Source organism: Phocoena sinus, chromosome 8 (assembly GCF_008692025.1).
Source record: "Phocoena sinus isolate mPhoSin1 chromosome 8, mPhoSin1.pri, whole genome shotgun sequence".
NCBI classification, from domain to species: Eukaryota; Metazoa; Chordata; class Mammalia; order Artiodactyla; family Phocoenidae; genus Phocoena; species Phocoena sinus.
Genome location: NC_045770.1, coordinates 15091201 through 15115190, shown reverse-complemented (window position 1 = coordinate 15115190; position 23990 = coordinate 15091201). Strand labels below are relative to the sequence as shown.

General features: G+C 44.1%; 1 protein-coding gene across 14 annotated transcripts in view; it reads left to right on the top strand.

Annotated features, from left to right (window-relative positions):
• The window catches only part of CEP164 (centrosomal protein 164), a 72136-nt gene that overhangs the window by 4831 nt on the left and 43315 nt on the right, over positions 1-23990 (top strand). For 13 of the 14 annotated variants that reach the window (XM_032638997.1, XM_032639007.1, XM_032638996.1 and 10 more), the window contains 3 exons: positions 2187-2289; positions 5233-5344; positions 19929-20133. In XM_032638997.1, the coding sequence (XP_032494888.1) occupies positions 2208-2289; positions 5233-5344; positions 19929-20133 (399 nt within the window). In that variant the 5' untranslated portion in view covers positions 2187-2207. Of the gene's footprint in view, positions 1-2185; positions 2290-5232; positions 5345-19928; positions 20134-23990 lie in introns of those variants that run through there. The other variant, XM_032639005.1, reaches the window with a different exon arrangement.

The window sequence follows — 23990 nt, the reverse complement described above, 5'->3', positions numbered from 1 at the left end:
AATGCCTTGTATAGGTCACTGCCTGTTGAATTGCATAACGTACAGCCTGATGTTCTTCCACCAAAATGCGCTTCCTACCTCCCCAGAGATCCTCTCCCTTTTTCTTTCCCTCTCCTCCCTAACTCAGAGGATGAAAGATTCCGAGGGCTCCTTAAACCTCCAGGCTGTGGCCACGTCTCCTGCGCTGGTTCTTGGTCCTTTTCTGCTTCGCTTTTTCCGCGTCTGGCCCTCGTCATCTCTGACTGTATGTGTGGAGGCTCAAGCATTATGTCCGCAGGTGTTGCAGGTTCTTAGGGGAGGGAGAAGATTCCCACTTAGGCTTAAGTACTGCAGGGAAGAATGTTTCTTTAGCCTTTCTTCCTGAGGCACAAAGGTGCTGCTTGGAGGTGTCGTGGTGGGAATGAGAGGGTGCAGAGCCTGGCTCCTTTGGGTCCAGTGACTGACAAAGGGAACCATCTTTTGTGAGCCCTAAGGCAAGACACCTCCCTTGCTCATCTGTCAGCTGCCAGAGTGCAGAGAGGGCCACGGGAATGGTCCCTCAGAGATCCTTTGCATTTATCAGGGGCCCCTCTCCAGGGATCTTGGAACAGATTCAGAGTCACCAGATCTTGCCGTTTTCAGAGCACTCATTACAGGCTGCATCCCAACCTTCTTTTTGACGATGAGGTCTTTTTTTTTTTTGCCTTGCCCCAAGGCACGTGGGATCTTAGTTCCCGGACCAGGGATCGAACCCGTGCCCCCTGTGTTGGAAGTGTGGAGTCTTAACCACTGGACCGCCAGGGAAGTCCTGATGAGGTCTTTCTGCTCACTTCCTCTGCTATGAGGGCTGTGTCCTGCTTGCTGCCCCGGTGGAACTGTGACAGTGTCTGAAGAGGTGGCTACAGGAGAGGTCAGGACCTGCTCCTCCAGGCTCCCTTCGGTCACACCGGTGTGGCTGCCACCGCCTGGTTAGGGAGGCATTCTGAAGGGCTGTCCGTGGCAGCCACTTTACAGGGTGACTTGTCCCTGTGTCATCGGGCTTCAGCGTGGGAGCTGCTGTAGGGGAGGGGTGCTGTGACCTGGGGTCCTGAGGTCGTTGTAGGAGTAGGGATGCAAAGGAAGGAGCAATTCTAGAACCGTGCCAGCTTGTCAGTTGAAGAAGGTGGCACCGCCCCACCCCTGGAGCTAGGAATCTTGGATTCAGGTTGGATTCCTTTCCAGTGTTCCGCCCCCGCCTCCCCCCATTCCTGGTCCTATTAAACCTAACATCACAGCATCCCTTGTGTCTGTCCCTTCTTCTCCATTCCCACTGCTTCTGCCCTAGTTTAAGCCCTCATCATCTTTCCCGGGGACTGTAGCCGCCTCAGTGGTTTTCCTGATGCCAGTCTCTCATTTCTCCAATCCGGCCAGGCCACTCCTGCCAAAGTTCTCATCCTAAAAAAAGGCCACTCTGTGTCACTTTCTTCCACCAAAGCCCACAGTGGCTCCTCTCTGCTGCAGGGCAGAGTTGAGGCCCTTCAGCATCATCCACTGAGATCACCATGACCAGACCCAGGCCTGGCTTCCACCCCAGCCCCTGCCATGCGCGCTGGCATCGGCTCCCCAGACCACCTTGCCTGACATGCTGTTCCCTCTGCCTGGGATTCCTCCCTCCGCTGTCAGAATTCTTGTCAGCCGTCGGTACCCAGCTCCTTGACAAAGCCTTCCTTCATCCCCGCAGTGGGAGTATGTTACTTCTGTGTTAGTACTCCCAGAGCAGGATGTGTTTTTCCCTTCTGCCTTCTACTGCTGTTGAAGCTGTGTACGCTGCCTTGCTAGACTGTAAGCTCCCTGAGGGCATTGTTCAAGGTAAACAGGGACATGCAAACAGGGCTATGTGTTGGGACACATATGTGTTCTTACTCCTATTTGGGGGGGTGGGTAGAGTGTGAAGTCAAACCCTTGAGACATTTGGGTTTCCAGATCGTTTATGGTCCACTAGAGTATTCAGCAGGGCTTTGGGGGGAGATGTGTCTAAGAACTTTCCAGGGTGCAGAGGCCATAAGGCCTGAGTTCTGAGCCATTGGTCCCACCCTCCGCTCTCCCTGGCTCAGTTGGCCTGCAGGGGCTGGTCTGGCCCAGGTGCTCCATGACCCAGCTCCACCTTTTCCCCTTCTAAGCTGGGGCACTGATTTTCTCTTTGGGTGGGTGGGGCCTCTGGGATCTAGGTGTTCGAGCCCAAACCAATCATGGCCGGAAGACCCATCCGCATAGGAGACCAGCTGGTTCTGGAGGAAGATTATGATGAGACCTACATCCCCAGTGAGCAAGGTAAGAGGCCTGGGTGTATTGTAATAGTTCTTTGAGGGCAATTTTTATGGTTTATTTTTGTTCTTCTAGTGCAAAGTATGGTACATGCACAGGGTTGCTCAGTGTATTTGGGTTAGATCAGGGGTTGGCAAACTGTAGCCCACGGGCCTAACTTGGCCTGTTGCTTGCTTTTGTAGTTAAAGTTTTATTAGATAACAGCCATGCTTATTTATGTCTTGTTTATGGCTTCTTTCATGCTATAGGAGAGTATTGAGTAGCTGTGACAGAGACCATACAACCCACAAAACCTAAAATATTTACTGTCTGGCCCTTTACAGAAAAAGTTTGGTGACCTTGGGTCAGATCAATGATTAACTTTAAATGGAAATATAGTAGAGGATATCATGAAATACAGTATATCCTGAGGCCAGGGGAAACCCAATTTCTTAAGAACAAACTAAAGCTGTGTGTTTTTTAAAAAAAACAATAATAACATTATTAATAACAATAATAACAAAATTTATTGAGTGCTACTGTGTGCCAGTCTCTCTACTAGGAACTCTGCATGTGTTTCCTTTTCAACCCTCACAGCAACTCTGTGAGTTAGATACGATTATTATCCCCATTTTACAGATGAGGAAACCAAGGCACAGGAAGGTTAAGTAACTTCCCTGTAGTCACACAGTTTACTAATCGGGGCAGCTGGGATCCACACCTAGGTATTCTAGCTCCAGGGCCTACACTTTGAAGCACATGCTATTTTGGGGCAGGGAAGATTTCTTTGAATTTCTCATGAGTTGCGGACCTGGACACACATTTTCTTATACTTCAGGCGGTTTGCGAGCCAGTTTTGGGGAAGAACTCTTGCGTCTGTAGGAGTCCGTGGATCCCACATTAGGATAGGATAGGAGTTTTGTTTGTGTGCCGTGTAGAAATTTTTAATCTCTGTGTTAAATATATCAGTCTGTTCTCATATGGCCCCTGAATTTTGTCTCATAGTTAGAAAAGCTTCCCTGCTCTCACGTTGTCCTCAGGTTTGTCCCCACGCTGTTCGTGGCATAGCTCATCTTTCACCCACTGGTTGAGTGCCGCCTGTGTGTTTTAGGGTCTACTTTTTCTTCTGTTCCATGGGGCTGTCTGTTCAAACGCCAGAACTGTGCTCTTAACTACTGAGGCTCAGTAATAAATTGTTGTATCTAGTAAGGCTGAAATACCCTCATTCCTCTTCTTTTTTCAAAGTTTTCTTGGTTATCTTATCTGCTTTATCTCCCCATGAACTTTAGAAACACCCTGTCTTTTTCTGGGGAGGGCTGTGTATTGGGGAACTGTTGGTATTTTAGAGAAAATTGTGTTCAATTTATGAATGAGCCTGGGGAGGATTGACATCTCTATGCAGTTAAGTTATGCATCCAGGTCAACCTGGAGGCTCCTATCAAAGAACACCTATTCCTTTCCGTTTGTGTCTTTTTTCTGTTCTTCAGGGGTGACTTAAAAGTTTTCTTCATTTTGGTTTTGCACATTTCTTGCTCAGTTTATTTCTTAAAGATTTGATTCATTTTGGTTTGCTATTATAAACGGGGTCTAACTTTTTCTAAGGCTATTTATGAAAAACTCTTCTGCTCAGTCACGCGTAGACGTCCTAAGCTCGAGCCCCCATTTTCTCTTCCTGGACTTGCAGCAGCTTCCTAATCAGCCTCCTGCTTCTACTCTTGCCCTTCTCCAGTCTGTGCTCCACTTAGCACCAGAGTGATCTTGTAGTGTAAAGCAGATCATATCAGGGCTCTGCTTTTCATAATCTTCCGTATAATCTTCCATTATGCTCAGTGGGATGTGCAGGGCTGTGCATGACCCGGCCCTGCCACCCAGCCAGGCTCACCCAGCGCCTCTCTCTCCCTCCCTCTGCTAGGCACATGGTCTTTCTGACGGCCCCCAGACAGGCCAGGCTGCCACATGTCACAGGCCCTTTGAACCTGCTCTTCTACCTGAGTCCTCTTTCCTCAGTGCTCTGCCTAGCTGGCTCCTTTGTTTCCTCCAGGATTTAGTTAAGTGTCCCATTCTGAGAGGTTTTCTGACCACCCTCTGTAAAAAGACTGCCCCTCTACCTTGACAAACTCTGTCTCATACCTCACTCACTTCCGTCATTACATTTATCAGAAGCCTTAATTCCTTGCCTATTTATCTGTTGATGTCATTGCTGGCTGTTTCTTCTACCAGCATGTAAGCTCCATAAGGACAGAGGGCTTTTCTCTCTTAGTCATGGCCCATGGTGACTGGCACATAGGAGGCACTCAAACAATACGTGTGAAATTAATGAACACGTTAGTCCTTGGCTAACCAAATTTCGGCTGGTCCTTTTTGCCTTTCCTAGTCCCCAGGTATGTCATCTTCCAGAGTCCTCCACTGAGATGACCCATAAAGGATATGGTAAAGGGTAGAGGTGAACAGCCAGATGAAGAGGTACATAGGGCAACGTCCGAGAGGGTCCCAAGTGCAGGAACTTCTGTCCCAGTGGAGCTGGCATGTGCCACCCTCCTTGCACGTGTAAGTGCCAGAAGCTCTCTGAACCCCAGAGTTTAGGGATTTTTATGGAGGCTTCGTCATGTACGTATGATCGCTTATTAACTCATTTTCCAGCCCCTCTCCAGAGAATGAGGGGAGAGGCTGAAAGTTCCAAGCTTCTAATCATGACTTGGTCTTTCTGGTGGCCAGGCCCCGTCCAGGAGCCCACCCAGAGTCGCCTCATTGAGACAGAAGACTCTCTTGTCACTCAGGAAATTCCAAAGGCTTTAGGAACTCTGTGTCAGGAACTGGGACCAAAGACCAAACATTAACAGGAACGGGGGCAGAAACCAATATATAGCTCTCTTATTATCTCCCAAGACTGACTGATTCTTCCTTCTTTGTATCCACCCTCCTCCCACCCCCACCTCTCTTACCTTCCCACCCTCCTACCCCTCCTTGCAGAAATTCTTGAATTTGCCAAAGAGATTGGTATTGATCCCATAGAAGAACCAGAGCTGATGTGGCTGGCACGGGAGGGCATTGTGGCCCCACTGCCTGGGGAGTGGAAACCATGGTGAGTCAGCACGGGCGCCGCCTTCTGGCTTGGCCTTTGAGGCGGAGGGGGCCTGACACCGGAGATCAGCTTTAACCGGCCACCTTTCGAAGCCTGTCCTGCAATGGTCCATCCCTCTGCTGGGCCGCCTGATGCTTTGGGCCTGAGCCCAGGCCGCCTTGATGGTCCCTGGAGGGGTTCAGCAGGGATACCCAGGGTCCCATGATCTAAGCTGCCGCCCTGCGTCAGCATCCGTTTTGGACACACGGAGGAGGTGTCATTATTATCCTTTGCGGACTGAGATGGAGAGTGACAATACTGGGACCTCCTCAGTGTGTCCAGAGTGGATGCTGGTGCTGGAGAGGTTTGAGTGAGGCTACACAGACTGGCAGTGGTTTCCGTCTCCTTTGACAGCCCAGCCCTGAATTTGAGTGACTTGTGCATGAATGGGTTCCTATTTCCAGTTTCAGTTGGCAGTCTTTGAACTGTGAGAGCAGACACTCGCTCAGCTTATCTCAGGGGATCAGAGGTTGATGGTGAGGAAACAGACTGGCCGAGGCGGGGCAGCCACCGCCTTCCCCCCGACCCTCCCCACGCCAGGACTCCCACTCCTGGGGGCGCTGCTCTGTCCTCACCACCTGCACGGAGCTCTCTCCAGGTGGCCTTCTTACGGTCGGTGCCCCGAGTTTACTTCCTACCGTAGCGTGGGATTTCCTGTTTCTCCCAAACTAGCCCCCAGATATCTTGGGGTGGGGGGTCGTCTTTTCTGCTGGGATTGTGCAATTTTGTGTACAAGGTATAATTATCCTGTTCTTCCCTGAACCACTTAATGCGTTGGCCATACTTCAAAATGACTGCAGTCGTAGCTTTACTTATCCCCGCCGCAGGGTCCTAATCCTTCCAGTTTCTCCTCGCATGACGGGCTCCCTGTTCTCTGGATCTTTTTAGCCACCTTTCCTTGGACCTTCTCCAGGTTATGACATCTTTTTTCTACTAAAGCCATCAGTACTGCACCCAGTATTCCAGGTGCTGAGGACTCAAGGTTGTGTTTATAGGAAAAGTTTGTAGGATAGTGGTTTCTGTTTGGTTTCCAACATCCACCCTGCTAGCCACATTTGCCTTATCATTAATCCCTTTATTCTTTATGTTTTTAAATCTGTATATGTCTGTGCTGTTCTGCTTTTGGATACATTTTCTAATTAAAAACCACATGAGAAATGTAATCAGAATAATACCTTAATGTGCACATAATAAATAAATGGCTGCAGTGATGTAAAAAGGAAAAAGGGTGATGGAAGGAACTGTCATCGGCTGTGGCCCAGCTGTGTGCCAGGGTCATGCCAGCGGCCCTCAGGTACCTGCTGGTGGTAGTTAACACTGCCTCATCCGGTAAGGAGAGCATGAACTATTTCTCACTTTTTAAAGTAAGTCATTGAAAGTTATGTATATGTGTCTTCTTTCATCCTTACTCCCAGTCCCATGAGTAACTGCTGTTAGTTGGGGAATTCCTTCGAAGTCTGGATCCTCTCTTCTCTTCCATTAATATGTTTGTCTACCTTTACACCAATACTGTACTGTCTTTTTTTTTTTTTTTTTTGCAGGTAGAAAAAAATCACAAATTTATTACATACGTACATAGACATATATAAAAATACAGGCAGATACAAACAGAGATCTTACAGCTTGCTTTTAAATTTTAGCCATGAGACAGGAATGATAATGCAAAACTCACTAGTTTATAAAGAACAGTTGGATACAAATTGTGTTTCTGGTGAATGGTATTAGTTAAGGTGAATTGCCCAGATGGCTTAAACTTTTTACTAATATCTGTGTAAGAGATTTTAAGGTTTTTCATAGGCCAAGTTTTTAAAATACGCTTTCCTTTTTTTTTCTACTTCTTTTTTTTTGTTTTTATACTTTTTTTTTTGTTTTTGTTTTTATACTTTTAATTGGTAGTTTTTGAATAACATAATTTAAGTTTTAATGATGTCCAGTTTATCGACTTTTCAAATATGATTAATGCTTTGTGTCCTGTTTAAGAAATGTTCGCCTATTCCAAAGTCGTGAAGATATTCTGTGTTTCGTTTATTTTCCCCCCGCAACTCACACACACACACTGTATTTTATTTTTACAAGAGATAAATAAACTGACACCAACCATTGTAAATGAATGACCACAACAAAAGCAACAATGATTGCAATTACCAAACACGAAACACACTCATACTATGTCATAATATTGACATTCAGTCCAGGAATCCTCCACTGTAACAGCTCCTTTACTTTGCAGTGAAAATTGATTTGTATATTTTTTTGCCTGAGTCCTTGTGGGATTTTTTTTTTATTCAAACAGAAAGTCACAAAAATTACAATCATCCTCATCAGGTCACTCAGTCCCATGTAATTAATTTTTTTTATCTTGATCTTTTGTTAGCACTTTTATGAATTCATCAGTTTTCCATTAGAGTTCTGAAAATGCTTATTCATTCAGTTCAGCAGTATAGTCAGTTACCAGAAACCTGTACTTGTCAGGGTCTTTTCCATGAATTCCTTGAAGATGAAACCCTTTTATAGGAACATTTTTGCAAAAGCATCAGAGTACACCCAGAACTGTCTGTAAATGACAAAAGACTTAAAAATGACCACGGTTAAAGATTTGATGAAAGTTCATAGTAATGCAATTGACAAGGAAATTTAGTTACTTCTGAGATATACATTTTAAAGTAATAACTAGAATTATGACTTATAACATTATACCAGAACATATAAGATTTTTAGAAATTTCATGTAATGTCTGAAACATTTATATTAACGTATTTCCATACAGATAACCCAAAGAAAGTTTAGTTTTAGTTGTTTTTTTGTTTGTTTGTTTTTTCATACTGCTGGTTCTTATTAGTCAACAGTTTTATACACATCAGTGTATACATGTCAATCCCAATTGCCCAATTCATCACACCACCATCCCCACCCCACCGTGGTTTTCCCCCCTTGGTGTCCATATGTTTGTTCTCTACATCTGTGTCTCAACTTCTGCCCTGCAAACTGGTTCATCTGTACCATTTTTCTAGGTTCCACATACATGCGTTAATATACGATATTTGTTTTTCTCTTTCTGACTTACTTCACTCTGTATGACAGTCTCTAGATCCATCCACATCTTGATAAATGACTCAATTTCGTTCCTTTTTAGGGCTGAGTAATATTCCATTGTATATATGAACCACAACTTCTTTATCCATTCGTCTGTCAATGGGCATTTAGGTTGCTTCCGTGACCTGGCCATCGTAAACAGTGCTGCAATGAACATTGGGGTGCATGTGTCTTTTTGAATTATGGTTTTCTCTGGGTATATGCCCAGTACTGGGATTGCTGGGTCATATGGTAATTCTATTTTTAGCTTTTTTTTTTTTTTTGCGGTACGCAGTCCTCTCACTGTTGTGGCCTCTCCCGTTGTGGAGCACAGGCTCAGGACGCTCAGGCTCAGCGGCCATGGCTTACGGGCCCAGCTGCTCCGCGGCATGTGGGATCTTCCTGGACCGGGGCACGAACCCGTGTCCCCTGCATCGGCAGGCGGACTCTCAACCACTGCGCCACCAGGGAAGCCCTATTTTTAGCTTTTTAAGGAACCTCCATACTGTTCTCCATAGTGGCTGTATCAATTTACATTCCTACCAGCAGTGCAGGAGGGTTCCCTTTTTCCACACCCTCTCCAGCACTTGTTGTTTGTAGATTTTTCTGCTGATACCCATTCTAACTGGTGTGAGGTGATACCTCATTGTAGTTTTGATTTGCATTTCTCTAATAATTAGTGATGTTGAGCAGCTTTTCATGTGCTTCTTGGCCATCTGTATGTCTCCTTTGGAGAAATGTCTATTTAGGTCTTCGGCCCATTTTTGGATTGGGTTGTTTGTTTCTTTAATATTGAGCTGCATGAGCTGTTTATATATTTTGGAGATTAATCCTTTGTCCGTTGATTTGTTTGCGAATATTTTCTCCCATTCTGAGGGTTGTCTTTTCATCTTGTTTATGGTTTCCTTTGCTGTGCAAAAGCTTTAGAGTTTCATTAGATCCCATTTGTTTATTTTTGTTTTTATTTCCATCACTCTAGGAAGTGGATCAAAAAAGATCTTGCTGTGATTTATGTCAGTGTTTTTCCTTTGTTTTCCTCTAAGAGTTTTATAGTGTCTGGTCGTACATTTAGGTCTCGAATCCATTTTGAGTTTATTTTTGTGTATGGTGTTAGGGAGTGTTCTAATTTCATTCTTTTACATGTAGCTGTCCAGTTTTCCCAGCACCACTTATTGAAGAGACTGTCTTTTCTCCATTGTATATCTTTGCCTCCTTTGTCAGAGATTAGTTGACCATAGGTGCGTGGGTTTATCTCTGGGCTTTCTATCCTGTTCCATTGATCTGTGTTTCTGTTTTTGTGCCAGTACCACATTGTCTTGATTACTGTAGCTTTGTAGTATAGTCTGAAGTCAGGGAGTCTGATTCCTCCAGCTCCGTTTTTTCCCTCAAGACTGCTTTGGCTATTCGGTGTCTTTTGTGTCTCCATACAAATTTTGAGATGATTTGTTCTAGCTCCTTAAAAAATGCCATTGGTAATTTGATAGGGATTGCATTGAATCTGTAGATTGCTTTGGGTAGTAGAGTCATTTTCACAGTATTGATTCTTCCAATCCAAGAACATGGTATATCTTTCCATCTGTTGGTATCATCTTTAATTTCTTTCATCAGTGTCTTATAGTTTTGTGCATACAGGTCTTTTGTTTCCCTAGGTAGGTTTATTCCTAGGTATTTTATTCTTTTTGTTGCAATGGTAAATGGGAGTGTTTCCATAATTTATTTTTCAGATTTTTCATTAGTGTATAGGAACACAAGAGGTTTCTGTGCCTTAATTTTGTATCTTGCAACTTTACCAAATTCATTGATTAGCTCTAGAGTTTTCTGGTGGCACTTTTAGGATTCTCTATGTATAGTATCATGTCATCTGCAAACACTGACAGTTTTACTTCTTCTTTTCCAGTCTGTATTCCTTTTATTTCTTTTTCTTCTCTGATTGCAGTGGCTAGGACTTCCAAAACTATGTTGAATAATAGTGGTGAGAGTGGATATCCTTGTCTTGTTCTTCATCTTAGAGGAAATGCTTTCAGTTTTTCACCATTGAGAATGTTTGCTGTGGGTTTGTCGTATATGGCCTTTATTATGTTGAGGTAGGTTCCCTCTATGTCCACTTTCTGGAGAGTTTTTTTTTTATCATAAGTGGGTGTTGGATTTTGTCAAAAGCTTTTTCTGCATCTATTGAGATGATCATATGGTTTTTCTTCTTCAATTTGTTAATATGGTGTATCACATTGATTGATTTGCGTATATTGAAGCATCCTTGCATCCCTGGGATAAGTCCCACTTGATCATGGTGTATGATCCTTTTAATGTGTTGTTGGAGTCTGTTTGCTAGTATTTTGTTGAGGAGTTTTGCATCTATATTCATCAGTGATATTGGTCTGTAACTTTCTTTTTCTGTAGTAGCTTTGTCTGGTTTTGGTATCAGGGTGATGGTGGCCTCATAGAATGAGTTTGGGAGTGTTCCTTCCTCTGCAATTTTTTGGAAGAGTTTGAGAAGGATGGATGTTAGCTCTTCTCTGAATGTTTGATAGAATTAACCTGTGAAGCCATCTGGTCCTGGGCTTTTGTTTGTTGGAAGATTTTCAGTCACCGTTTCAATTTCATTAATCGTGATTGGTCTGTTCATAATTTCTATTTCTTCCTGGTTCAGTCTTGGAAGGTTATACCTTTCTAAGAATTTGTCCATTTCTTCCAGGTTGTCCATTTTATTGGCATAGAGTTGCTTGTAGTAATCTCTCATGATCTTTTGTATTTCTGCAGTGTCAGTTATTACTTCTCCTTTTTCATTTCTAATTTTATTGATTTGAGTCCTCTCCCTCTTTTTCTTGATCAGTCTGGCTAATGGTTTGTCAATTTTGTTTATCTTCTCAAAGAACCAGCTTTTAGTTTTATTGATTTTTGCTGTTGTTTTCTTTGTTTCTATTTCATTTATTTCTGCTCTGATCTTGATGATTTCTTTCCTTCTGCTAACTTTGGGTTTTGTTTGTTCTTCTTTCTCTAGTTCCTTTAGGTGTAAAGTTAGATTGTTTACTTGAGATTTTTCTTGTTTCTTGAGGTAGGCTTGTATAGCTCTAAACTTCCCTCTTAGAACTGCTTTTGCTGCATCCCATAGGTTTTGGATCGTCGTGTTTTCATTGTCATTTGTCTCTAGGTATTTTTTGATTTCCTTTTTGATTTCTTCAGTGATCTCTTGGTTATTTAGTAACGTATTGTTCAGCCTCCATGTGTTTGTGTTTTTTATGTTTTTTTCCCCTGTAATTCATTTCTAATCTCATAACATTGTGATCAGAAAAGATGCTTGATGTGATTTCAATTTTCTTAAATTTACTGTGGCCTGATTTGTGACCCAAGATGTGATCTATCCTGGAGAATGTTCCGTGCGCACTTGAGAAGAAAGTGTAATCTGCTGTTTTTGGATGGAATGTCCTATAAATATCAGTTAAATCTATCTGGTCTATTGTGTCATTTAAAGCTTCTGTTTCCTTTTTTATTTTCATTTTGGATGATCTGTCCATTGGTGTAAGTGAGGTATTAAAGTCCCCCACTGTTATTGTGTTACTGTCGATTTCCTCTTTTATAGCTTTTAGCAGTTGCCTTAGGTATTGAGGTGCTCCTATGTTGGGTGCATATATATTTATAATTGTTATATCTTCTTCTTGGATTGATCCCTGTATCATTATGTAGTGTCCTTCCTTGTCTCTTGTAGCATTCTTTATTTTAAAGTCTATTTTATCTGATATGAGTATAGCTACTCCAGCTTTCTTTTGATTTCCATTTGCATGGAATATCTTTTTCCATCCCCTCACTTTCAGTCTGTATATGTCCCTAGGTCTGAAGTGGGTCTCTTGTAGACAGCATATATATGGATCTTGTTTTTGTATCCATTCAGCAATCCTGTGTCTTTTGGTTGGAGCATTTAATCCATTCACGTTTAAGGTAATTATCGATATGTATGTTCCTATCACCATTTTCTTAATTGTTTTGGGTTTGTTTTTGTAGATCCTTTTCTTCTCTTGTGTTTCCCACTTAGAGAAGTTTCTTTAGCATTTGTTGTAGAGCTGGTTGGTGGTGCTGAATTCTCTTAGCCTTTGCTTATCTGTAAAGCTTTTGATTTCTCCATCGAATCTGAATGCGATCCCTCCTGGGTAGAGTAATCTTGATTGTAGTTTCTTCCCATTCATCACTTTAAGTATATCATGCCACTCCCTTCTGGCTTGTGGAGTTTCTGCTGAGAAATCAGCTGATAACCTCATGGGAGTTCCCTTGTATGTTATTTGTCGTTTTTCCCTTGCTGCTTTCAATAATTTTTCTTTGTCTTTAATTTTTGCCAATTTAATTACTATGTGTCTTGGCGTGTTTCTCCTTGGGCTTATCCTGTACGGGACTTGTTGCACTTCCTGGACTTGGGTAGCTATTTCCTTTCCCATGTTAAGGAAGTTTTCGACTATAATCTCTTCAAATATTTCCTGTGGTCCTTTCTCTCTCTCTTCTCCTTCTGGGACCCCTATAATGTGAATGTTGTTGCATTTAATGTTGTCCCAGAGGTCTCTTTGGCTGTCTTCATTTCTTTTCATTCTTTTTTCTTTATTCTGTTCTGCAGCAGTGAATTCCACCATTCTGTCTTCTAGGTGACTTATCCGTCCTTCTGCCTCAGTTATTCTGCTATTGATTCCTTCTAGTTTATTTTAGTTATTGTATTGTTCATCTCTGTTTGTTCTTTAGTTCTTCTAGGTCTTTGTTAAACATTTCTTGCATCTTCTCGATCTTTGCCTCCATTGTTTTTCCGAGTTCCTGGATCACTTTCACTATCATTATTCTGAATTCTTTTTCTGGAAGGTTGCCTATCTCCACTTCATTTAGTTGTTTTTCTGGAGTTTTATCTTGTTTCTTCATCTGGTACATAGACCTCTGCCTTTTCATCTTGTCTGTCTTTCTGTGAATGTGGTTTTTGTTCCACAGGCTGCAGGAATGTAGTTATTCTTGCTTCTGCTCTCTGCCCTCTGGTGGATGAGGCTATCTAAGAGGCTTGATGGGAGGGACTGCTGGTGGGTAGAGCTGACTGTTGCTCTGGTGGGCAGAGCTCAGTAAAACTTTAATCCACTTTACTGTTGATGGGTGGGGCTGGGTTCCCTCCCAGTTGGTTGTTTTGCCTGAGGCAACCCAACACTGGAGCCTACCTGGGCTCTTTGGTGGGGCTAATGACAGACTCTGGGAGGGCTCACGCCAAGGAGTACTTCCCAGAACTTCTGCTGCCAGTGTCCTTGTCCCCATGATGAGCCACAGTGCCCCGTGCCCCCCCCCCCACCACCCCCGCCTCTGCAGGAGACCCTCCAACACTAGCAGGTAGGTCTGGTTCAGTCTCCCCTGGGGTCACTGTTCCTTCCCCTGGGTCCTGATGTGCACACTACTTTGTGTGTGCCCTCCAAGAGTGGAGTCTCTGTTTTCCCCAGTCTTGTTGAAGTCCTGCAATCAAATCCCACTAGGCTTCAAAGACTGATTCTTTAGGAATTCCTCCTCCCGTTGCGGTATGCGGGCCTCTCACTGTTGTGGCCTCTCCCGTTGCGGAGCACAGGCTCCGGACACACAGGCTCAATGGCCATGGCACATGGGCCCAGCCGCTCCGAGGCATGTGAGATCTTCCCGGACCGGGGCACGAACCCGTGTCCCCTGCATCGGCAGGCGGACTCAACCACTGCACCACCAGGGAAGCCCATCTTTTATAGTTTTTAGTGTACACATCTTGCTCATATTTTGTCATTTATCTCTCTTCTTTTGATGGTTCTGTAAATGCTATCTTTTATTTATTTATTCTTATATTATTGAAGTATAGTTGATTTACAATGTTGTGTTAATTTCTGCTATACAGCAGTGTGATTCAGTTATAAATACATATACATTCTTTTCATATTCTTTTCCATTATGGTTTTTTTTGAAATGTCAATTTCCAATTGTTGATTGCCTTCATATAAAAATAAAATTGGTTTTTGTATACTGACCTTGTAGCCTGCAACCTTGCTAAACTTACTTATGTCAGTTCTAGTAGCTTTTTTGTAGATTCTATAGGATTTTCTACATAGATGGTATGTCTTCTGGGACATGTCCTTTCTAACCTGGATACCTTATATTTCTATTTCTTGCCTTACTGCACTGACTGGAACCTCCAGTACAATTGAATAGAAGTGGTGACAATGGACATTTTGGCCTTGTTCCTGACCTTAAGGGGAAGCATTCAGTCTTTCACCATTAAGTATGATGTTAGGTGATGTTAGCTGTAGGGTTTTCTAAATGCCATTTGTCCGGATGAGGAAGTTCCCTTGTATTCCTAGCTTGCTGAGAGTTTAAATCCAAAATGGATGTTGGATTTTATCAAATAGTTTTTCTGTATCTATTGATAGAATCATATGATTTTTCTATATTGGTCTGTTAATATGGTCAATTATATTGATTGGTTTTCAAATATTAGACCGACCTTACATTCCTGGGGTAAACTCTGCTTGGTAATGATTATATATTATTGGCTTTGATTTTTTTTTTTTTTTTTTTTTTTTTTTTTTTTCCGGTACGCGGGCCTCTCACCATTGTGGCCTCTCCCGCCGCAGAGCACAGGCTCCGGACGCGCAGGCTCAGCGGCCATGGCTCATGGGCCCAGCCGCTCCGCGGCATGTGGGATCTTCCCGGACCAGGGCACGAACCCGTGTCCCCTGCATCGGCAGGCGGACTCTCAACCACTGCGCCACCAGGGAAGCCCTGGCTTTGATTTTTTAAAAATTTTGTTAAGTACCTTTGCTCCAAAGTGATAGCTTGAATGCAATGAGATGGATAGAGTTGGGTGTTTTTTAAATTACTGATTTCCAATTTTATTTGTTCATTATATCTATTCTTTGTTACACGTTGAGAGTTCTTTTGTTCAGTAAGTGATCTTGTGTATGTAAATGTTCTATGTGTGCTTGATAAGAATGTAGTCTCTCATTTTTGGATACAGCGTTCTTTTTTTTTTAATTAATTAATTAATTTGGTGCATCGGGTCTTAGTTGCAGCCCGTGGGCTGCTTAGTTGCAGCAGGCGGGCTCCTTAGTTGTGGCATGCGAACTCTTAGTTGCGGCACGCATGTGGGATCTAGTTCCCTGACCAGGGATCGAACCCAGGCCTCCTGCATTGGGACCGCGGAGTCTTATCCACTGCGCCACCGGGGAAGTCACCGAGGTTCTTTTTTTTTATTAAAGTATAGTTGATTTACAATTTTTTGTTAGTTTCTGGTGTGCAGCAGAGTGATTCAGTTTTTTATATATATATATATATATATATATATATATATACATACACACACACACACACACACACACACACACACACATATAAGAATATATGATGAACCTAGGGCAGGACAGGAATAAAGACGCAGACTTAGAGAATGGACTTGAAGGCATGGGGAGGGGAAAGGGTAAGCTGAGATGAAGTGAGAGTGGCATTGACATATGTACACTACCAAATGTAAAATAGATAGCTAGTGGGAAGCAGCTGCATAGCGCAGGGAGATCAGCCTGGTGCTTTGTGACCACCTAGAGGGGTGGGATAGGGAGGGTGGGAGGGAGGTGCAAGAGGGAGGGGATATGGGGATATATGTATACATACAGCTGATTCACTTTGTTATACAGCAGAAACTAACACAGCATTGTAAAGCAATTATAGTCCAATAAAGATGTTAAAAAATATATTCTTTTTCATAATCTTTTCCATTATAGTTTATTACAGGATGTTGAATATAGTTCCCTGTGCTATACAGTAGGACCTTGTTTTTCATATATAGTAGTTTGTATCTGCTAATCTCAAACTCCTGACTTTTCCTTACCTCATCCCTTTCCCCTTTGGTAACCATAAATTTGTTTTCTGAGTCTGTGAGTCTGTTTCTGTTTTTGGATACAGGGTTCTTAAATGTCCTTTGTATCAAGCATGCTAAATGTGTTTATCTTCCTGTGTCCTGAGTAATTGTTGTCTGGTCTCACTCTTTGTTTTTGTATTGTTTTTTTTTTGGCTGCACTGTGTGGCTTGTGAGATCTTAGTTTCCCCACCAGGAATTGAACCTGGGCCCCAGCAGTGAAAGCTCTGAGTTCAGGGAAATCCCTGGTCTCACACTTTTTTTTTAATTTAAAATTTATTTATTTATTTTTGTCTGCCTTGGGTCTTCGTTGCGGTGCGCGGGCTTCTCATTGCGGTGCGCGGGCTTCTCATTGTGGTGGCTTCTCTTGTTGCGGAGCACGGGCTCTAGGCGCACAGGCTTCAGTAGTTGTGGCACGCGGGCTCTAGAGTGCAGGCTCAGTAGTTGTGATGCACGGGATTAGTTGCTCCGAGGCACGTGGGATCTTTCGGACCAGGGCTCCAACCCGTGTCGCCTGCATTGGCAGGCGGATTCTTTACCACTGTGCTACCAGGGAAGTCCCTGGTCTCACACTTGAATAGTGGTTTAGTTGAGTACAGATTTGTCAACAGCTGTTTGACAATACTGTATACCATTATCTTCTTTTTTTTTTTTTTTTTTTTTTTTTTTTTTTTTTTTTATTTTTTTTTTTATTTTTATTTTTTTTTTATTTTTTTTATTTTTTTTTATTTTTTTATTTTTTTTTATTTTATTTTTTTTATTTTTTTTATTTTTTTTTTATTTTTTTTATTTTTTTTTTATTTTTTAAACATCTTTATTGGGGTATAATTGCTTTACAATACCATTATCTTCTGACCGCTGGGTTTGCTCGTAAGACATGTTTTTTGGTTTCATTAGTTGTTTCTTTGTAGGTAACCAACTTTTCCCCCCTCTGGTTGTTTTTATTATTTTGTTTTTAATCTCTGGTGTTCTGTAATTTCACAACAGTGTGTCTAGGTGTGGATTCATTGTTATTTACTGTGTATAGGAATTGGAGTGCTTCCTTACTCTGAGGACTCATATATCTCTTCAATTTTGGAAAATTCTCAACCATTATCACTTCCTTTTCTACACCTCTTACTGGAAATATATTGGACCTTATTATTTGATCCTCCATGTCTCTTAACTTCTGTTTCATATTTGAAAAATCACTTTATAATTTCCTTTAGCATATTTATTTCCCAATTCACTATTTGTTTCTTCTTGACTGCATCAGATCTGGTTGTTCTTCATTTTGAATCTAATGACTACCAGTTCCTTCAAGCTCTCTTATGTTCTTTTCAATATGTCTAGGTTTTTTTAGAGTTCTGTTCTTTCATTATGGATTCTACTCCTTTATCCCTACAATAATTTTAAATATTGTTATTTTTAGTCTTCTTTTGATTGTTCTACTCTCTCAGTTCTTCTTTTCATTGTGTTACTGATTTTCCCTCATGGCGAAAATTATGCTCACATTTCCTCTGTAATTAGTTATTGTGCATTTTGTGAATTCATCTTCAGCAGAGGTTATTTTCTGTGAGTGTCTCATTCCTAGGTTGTTGAGTGGCTTTACAGTGGTTTCTGCCAAGGAGTTTTCAGTGGTTTAGGACTAAATTTTTCCATTAATTTCCTGACTTGGGGTTCCCTTACCACATTTTGGACTATATATCTACATGTGTCTTGGGGTTTCAGTTTTTCATTAAATTTTATTTTCCCCACCTAGAACCTGACATGTTTCCTTGCTGCTTCCATGACCTAGGTCCTTTTATTCATGGAGGGAACAGCCCGAAGGACCCCAGATACACCTAGTGTCTCATTTCCAGTTCCTAAATTCACGAAGGCCTAAGGCCACATTTTGTTCTAAACTGGCATTAAAGCCCAAGTTCCACAGGCCTATATCCAGGTCAGATACCAGTTTTGACCTGTCAGTTCATGGACTTATTATTCAGGTTTCATGTTTTCTTTTTGTTTCTGGCACCTGAGAATTTCTCTTTCCGTCTGGCTATGTGAATAGTGGTGCTGTGACCATTGGTGTGCAAATGTCTGTTCGAATCCCTGCTTTCAATTCTTTTGGGTATGCCTCCAGAGGTGGAATTTCTGGTTCAAGTGGTAATTCTATTTTTAATTTTTTGAGGAACTGTCATGCTGTGTTCACTGTGGCTACACCATTTTCCATTCCCACCAGTAGTGCACCAGGGTTCCAGTTTCTCTACATCCTTGCCAGCGCTTGTTATTTTCTGCTTTTTTTTTTTTTTTGGCCACGCCCTGCAGCATGTGAGATTTTAGTTCCCCAACCAGCGAACGAACCCGGGCCCTTAGCAGTGAGAGTCCTAACTGCTGGACCACCAGGGAATGCCCATATTTTCTGCTGTTTTGATAATAGCCATGCTAATGGATGTGAAGTGACATTTCATTGTAGTTTTAATTTTCACTTCCCTAATCTTCAGTGGTGTTGAGCATCTTCTCATGTGCTTCTTGGTCACTTGTATGTCTTTTTATCTTTTACCTCTGATATTTTTCCTGTTTTACTGCATATTTTCTCTTTCATTTGAATTAAGATTGAGCTTGTCAAATTTCATAAGGAGCCTGATTGGGATTGTATTGGATTTATACATTAATTTGAGGATTAATGGCATGTTTACAGACTTGAATCTTTCTATTCAGGAACACTGGGTGTCTCTCCAATTGTTTTTTCTTTTTTCTTCCCCTGAATTTTCAATAAAGCTTTATGAAGATTTTGCACACTTTGGATTTATTCCTGGGTATTGCATCTTTTATATTGCAATATATGGATTATATTGCAATATATGGATTACTGATAATGGTGGGTGGGATGAACGGCTTATTTGTTCATGTTGAGACCTACCTTCTACATTATTTTCTTTTATTGTTGATTGACCCCACTAGCTTGGATTATCACCTCTTATGAGTTTAGAATCTTTTGCAAAATCAGAGCTATCACAACGCATATTTTTTCTTCAGATCATTTATGAAAATATTAAGCAAGTTCTATCCCAGAATTTATCTCCATGATACCATAGTGTTTGTATTTATCCATCTAAAACAAAGTTTATTCCTACTCTAGTCTACCATGAATTCTCAGGAACCTTAACAATTAAACGTCTCCATCTAGAGAAGTCCTTAGGTATCCCAATCCTTTGTTTCTATCTAAGGAAACTCTTTATTCTTAGCCAAATGGTACCCGTCAATTTTTATTTTTTTAATTTTGGCTGCACTGGGTCTTTGTTATGGTGCGGGCTCTTCGTGGCAGCGCACGGGCTTCTCTCTAGTTGCGGCACGCGGGCTTGTTGCCCCGAGGCATGTGGGATCTTAGTTCCCTGACCAGGGATCGAACCCATGTCTCCTGCATTGGAAGGCGGATTCTTAACCACTGGACCATAAGGAAAGTCCCTACCCTTCAATTTTGTGTTAATCCTTTCCTCTCTTCTTTTCTCTCTCTCCCCTTCTCCCCACAGTTCTTCCTTCTTCTCTGCCTCCTCGCCATTTTTCTTCTTCTTTTTTTTTTCCTGTGTAGCTTTGGACCTGAGCAGGGACTAACTTGTGACCTCTGCTCATCCCCAGCCAGGACATCACAGGTGATATTTACTATTTCAACTTTGCCAACGGGCAGTCCATGTGGGACCATCCCTGTGATGAGCACTACCGGAACTTGGTGATCCAAGAGCGGGGGAAGCTGTCGACTCCTGGGGCCATTAAGAAGAAAGAAAAGAAAAAGAAAAAGGAAAAGAAAGACAAGAAGGACAAAGAGACCTCCAGAAGTCCCCTGGTGAGTCAGTGGATGCCAGCTCTCAGAGAGGCCAGGCCTGAAACCTGAGGCATATCGGGAACCTCTAGCTGTTTACAGCTGGGAGGTTAAGAATGACGACAATAATATAGTAACTTTTTGATAGTGCCTCATCTGAATTATGCCTGTCTTCTGGCAAATTTTCCTTTTAGGCTTCTAGAAGTGGTTACTATCTCTAAGCAATTTCTTTTTCCCCCTTGGGAGGCACATATGACATAATAGGATTAGTGAGGGAGTGCCCTGCTGAGGATGGGGTTTTGCAGTGACGCCGTCTGCCCCTCTGGAGAGTTGGGGGCACAGGGAGCACTTGGTGGAGGCCAGAGAACCCAGAGGAGCGAGTGCCTCTCCTCTCCTTTCCGAGCCAGGCTTTCCTCGTGTGGGTTCATCATGTGTCTCGGTGGTGCAAATTCCTAGATGTCTGATGAGCCATAATTCAGTTGTCAGAACATCAGTGCCTTCAAGATCCAGAAAGAAAAGCTTGAGGCTTTATCTGGCCCTGTGGATGGCCTTTGCTGCCGGTGTCCTCGGTTCATGGTGGATAACTGACATTTGATTGCAATGTCACCACCTTGGTCCCAAGTAGCTTTTTTACTCAGAGTTGAAAGTTATCTTTCCCATTATCATTCTATTTGTCCCTCCAGGTGTGAGGCAGGTGGGCCACATTGAGGAGAGGGAGGGACTTGGGAACCCAGTTCAGCCAAGTGGGGAACGCTGGGAATACCATTTTAACCCTCTTAATGGTCGAGTTGATTTGCTCTCTTATTTATAGTCTTTATTTCCCACTGGTGCCTGGTGCTTACTTCTCAGTGAAGATTTCCTCCATCTTCCTTCCTTTGCAAGGTGTCAGTTCTGACATTGGATAGTTGCTGATGAATTTAGCTCTTTTAATCATTTCCAAGCTCTACAGTTACTCCCTCCCACCCCAATATTACTAATCATGGTTCTGAGAAATAAGACAGCAAGTCCATTCTTCCAGGTGGAGAAAAGAGAACAGGTAATTTCCAAAGAGGCTGAATTTTCTAATGGCATGTGTTTGAAAGGTAAAAGATGTATAATGGGCTTTTCACTAACCCCGGACTATTTTACATGATAATCAGCATCTGGGCAGGCTCTGCCATGGCTGAAGGTGAGAGAGGGAATGAAGTGAGGGTTCTGGGGTGGAGGGCTGGGTAATAGACTGAGCTCTGGGTGTGTGACTGAGTTCCAGGAGCTCCCTGTTAAAAAGGATTCCTCCTGTGGTTTCAGGAGCTGAGGGCAAGTGGACTGCCCTGGGCTGCCAGTCTGGATCTTAGGGCTCAGGACAGGTGCAAACCAGTTTGTCCAGGGGCAGGCCTGACCAGGTGGGCGACCGGGCTCAGGTGGTTTGGGCTCTCTGCAGGAGAGCTGGGTGGAGTTTAGGGTGAATGCAGGATGTGGTTGATCTTTTATGGTTTTGTCTACCCCAAGATTCCCTGACTGTGGACCTCTCTTGAGCAGTGCCAACTCTTGCCTTTGGTAGAAGACCTAGTCCAAGTTCCCAAGGCTCGGTTCACTGCTTATGTTTCCCCTCTTTCCTCCCTTCTTAGACTCTTTCTGATAGTCCTTGATAAGGATGGTGGATTTTATGAAATTAACCAATCACAGAATTGAGAGCTTGATGGTACCTTTGGGGTAATCTAGTTGGTGATTTTCAGACATTTGTTAGCAATGGAACCCTGTCTTCACATCAGTTCTCCCATAGAGGGCCAGTGGATAAAGAAGAAGTGGAGCTGCTCTGGTTGAACCTGGGGGTGTGGGTCTTGGTGATGCCTGTTCCCCGTCATATGCCCACTATAGCAGCCCCCAAGGTACCAGGCGGAACCAATATGTGGGTTCCATGGCGCAAGGTTTGTAAGCCATTGATCTCATCGAACCTCCTCTTTATAGATAAGGAAACTAGGGCCCAGAAAACAACAAAGCTCAGGGAGTTTTTAGCTTTTCTTCCCTCATGGGTTTGTGTTTTTCTTTAAATGGAGGGTGGGTTTCTGCTAAGGGTTTGCCAAGGGCTAAGGTAGCAAGTAGAAATCAGAAGCGCTTTGTCTTAGTTTTCTCTGCCTGTTTATATACCCATCTAGGAAACACAGCCTGAGCAGGGACTTCTGCCTTCTTCCTCCTTTCTCCATGGCCCATCCCCTCTCTCAGCATCTGGGCTGGCTGATCTGGACCTAGACCAAGAGATGCAGGCTAGAAGTGAGGGCTCCTTTAAGAAAGGGAAGAGCCCACGTATGCTGGCTGACATCCCTAGGTCTCTCACGGGCTCCCTGCCCAGCAAGCTACAGCCACTCTTCAAGGGCCAAGCTTCCCGAACCCACCAGATCTTTGCCGACGTGGAGAAAATCTTAGGCAGGGCCCCAGCCCACTGCAGGACAGAATTAGGTGATCAGCAGGGTCTGGAGAAGCCCCAGCAGGCGACAGAGAAAATCTACCTGGGGTTTTCAGACCCTGAAATAGAAGAGCTGGAAATGAGGACCAGACAGCAGAAACCTGGCGCTTTGGGCCCTGACCACAGCAGGCCCTTCCGGAACGGGCAGGATGCGTTAGAGAGCAGGAGCCAAGCCTTGGTCCACTTGAAGTTTTTGGAAGCCCTCAAGGGCCTGCAGCTGAAAGGGGAGCAGCACAGCCATAACATGGCCAAGCGGAGCTCCACTGGCCCTGCGGGGGACAAGGGCCAGAGCCCCATTCCCTCACCATCCCCTGAGGAGGATCCCTCCCTGTCCCTTTGTTCTTCTGACCCCATGCTGCCTGCCAGGAAGAGCAAGCCCTTCTTGTTAGTCAGCAGCCCAGCTGAAGACCAGAGCTGGCAGGGCGTTTCTGGGGAGGAGAGCAGCATGGGCAGGGGCAGGAGGAGGAGAGAGCCCCCGGGATTGTGGATGGGACAGGTCTCCAAGCTTGTCCACAAGGACGCCCCTTGGGGCAGCAAGAAAATAGAGCCCGAAGACCCTGAGGCTCCAGGGGCCTCAGCCATAGGTCCACCTCAGGGGCTCTTGCTAATACCCCCTGATACCCTGGTCTCAGAACCAGCCCAGAGCGCCCCTGCAGTCGCCTCGCAGGCCCCTCGAGGGTCTCCTGCCAGTGAGAAGACACCACCCCCAGGCTCTCTGGAGCCCCCTGCAGAGGACAGGAGGCTGGGCAGGTTTGGGCCTGACTTGGAGAGCAGCAGCAGCAGCCTGGCCTCACACCTGGGCTCTGAGGTCCTGGGGGAGGTGACCAACTTCCCGTGGGACCTGCAGAGCTCACGGGGATCTGAGCGGGGTGTGGGTGAGCTAGGCCCCGGACCCAGGGAGCAGCACCCCAGCCCCTTCCTGGCGCCCCAGTTGTCCCACATGCAGAGCTCTGCCGAGGAGCAGTCAGAGAGTGAAGACTACTCTGAGGACCAGAGGTTCTACCAGCACATCCTGCAGATGTTCAAGCTCTCCAGGCGGCTGGAGGGCCCAGGGCCGCCCGAGAGCACGCGGGACAGGCCGTGCAGAGACCTTGCCAGCGTGGTCTGCCGCCTGGCAGCTGAGTCTTCCAGGATGTCTAGTGAGGGCGAGCACGAGGCCATCAGAGCCATGGGCTCCAGGTTTCTGTCTTGGGGGCCAGAGACGCGGGAGCATCCTCAGAAGGTGGCCGGCGCCCCGGCTGGGCAGGAGGCCTCTCAGCAAGCTCGTTTCCGGCCAAGCAGCAGCCCCCTCAGGCAGGGGCTGGTCAAGCTGAGTTCCAGCAGAGGGCTTGCTACAGAGCCAGGCAAGATGCAGCTTCTCAACCAGGTAGGCTTCTTAGAGAGCACGGCCTTCAGGCTCAGTGAACTTGACAGGGAGGGCGCAGGTTGAGCTGACACC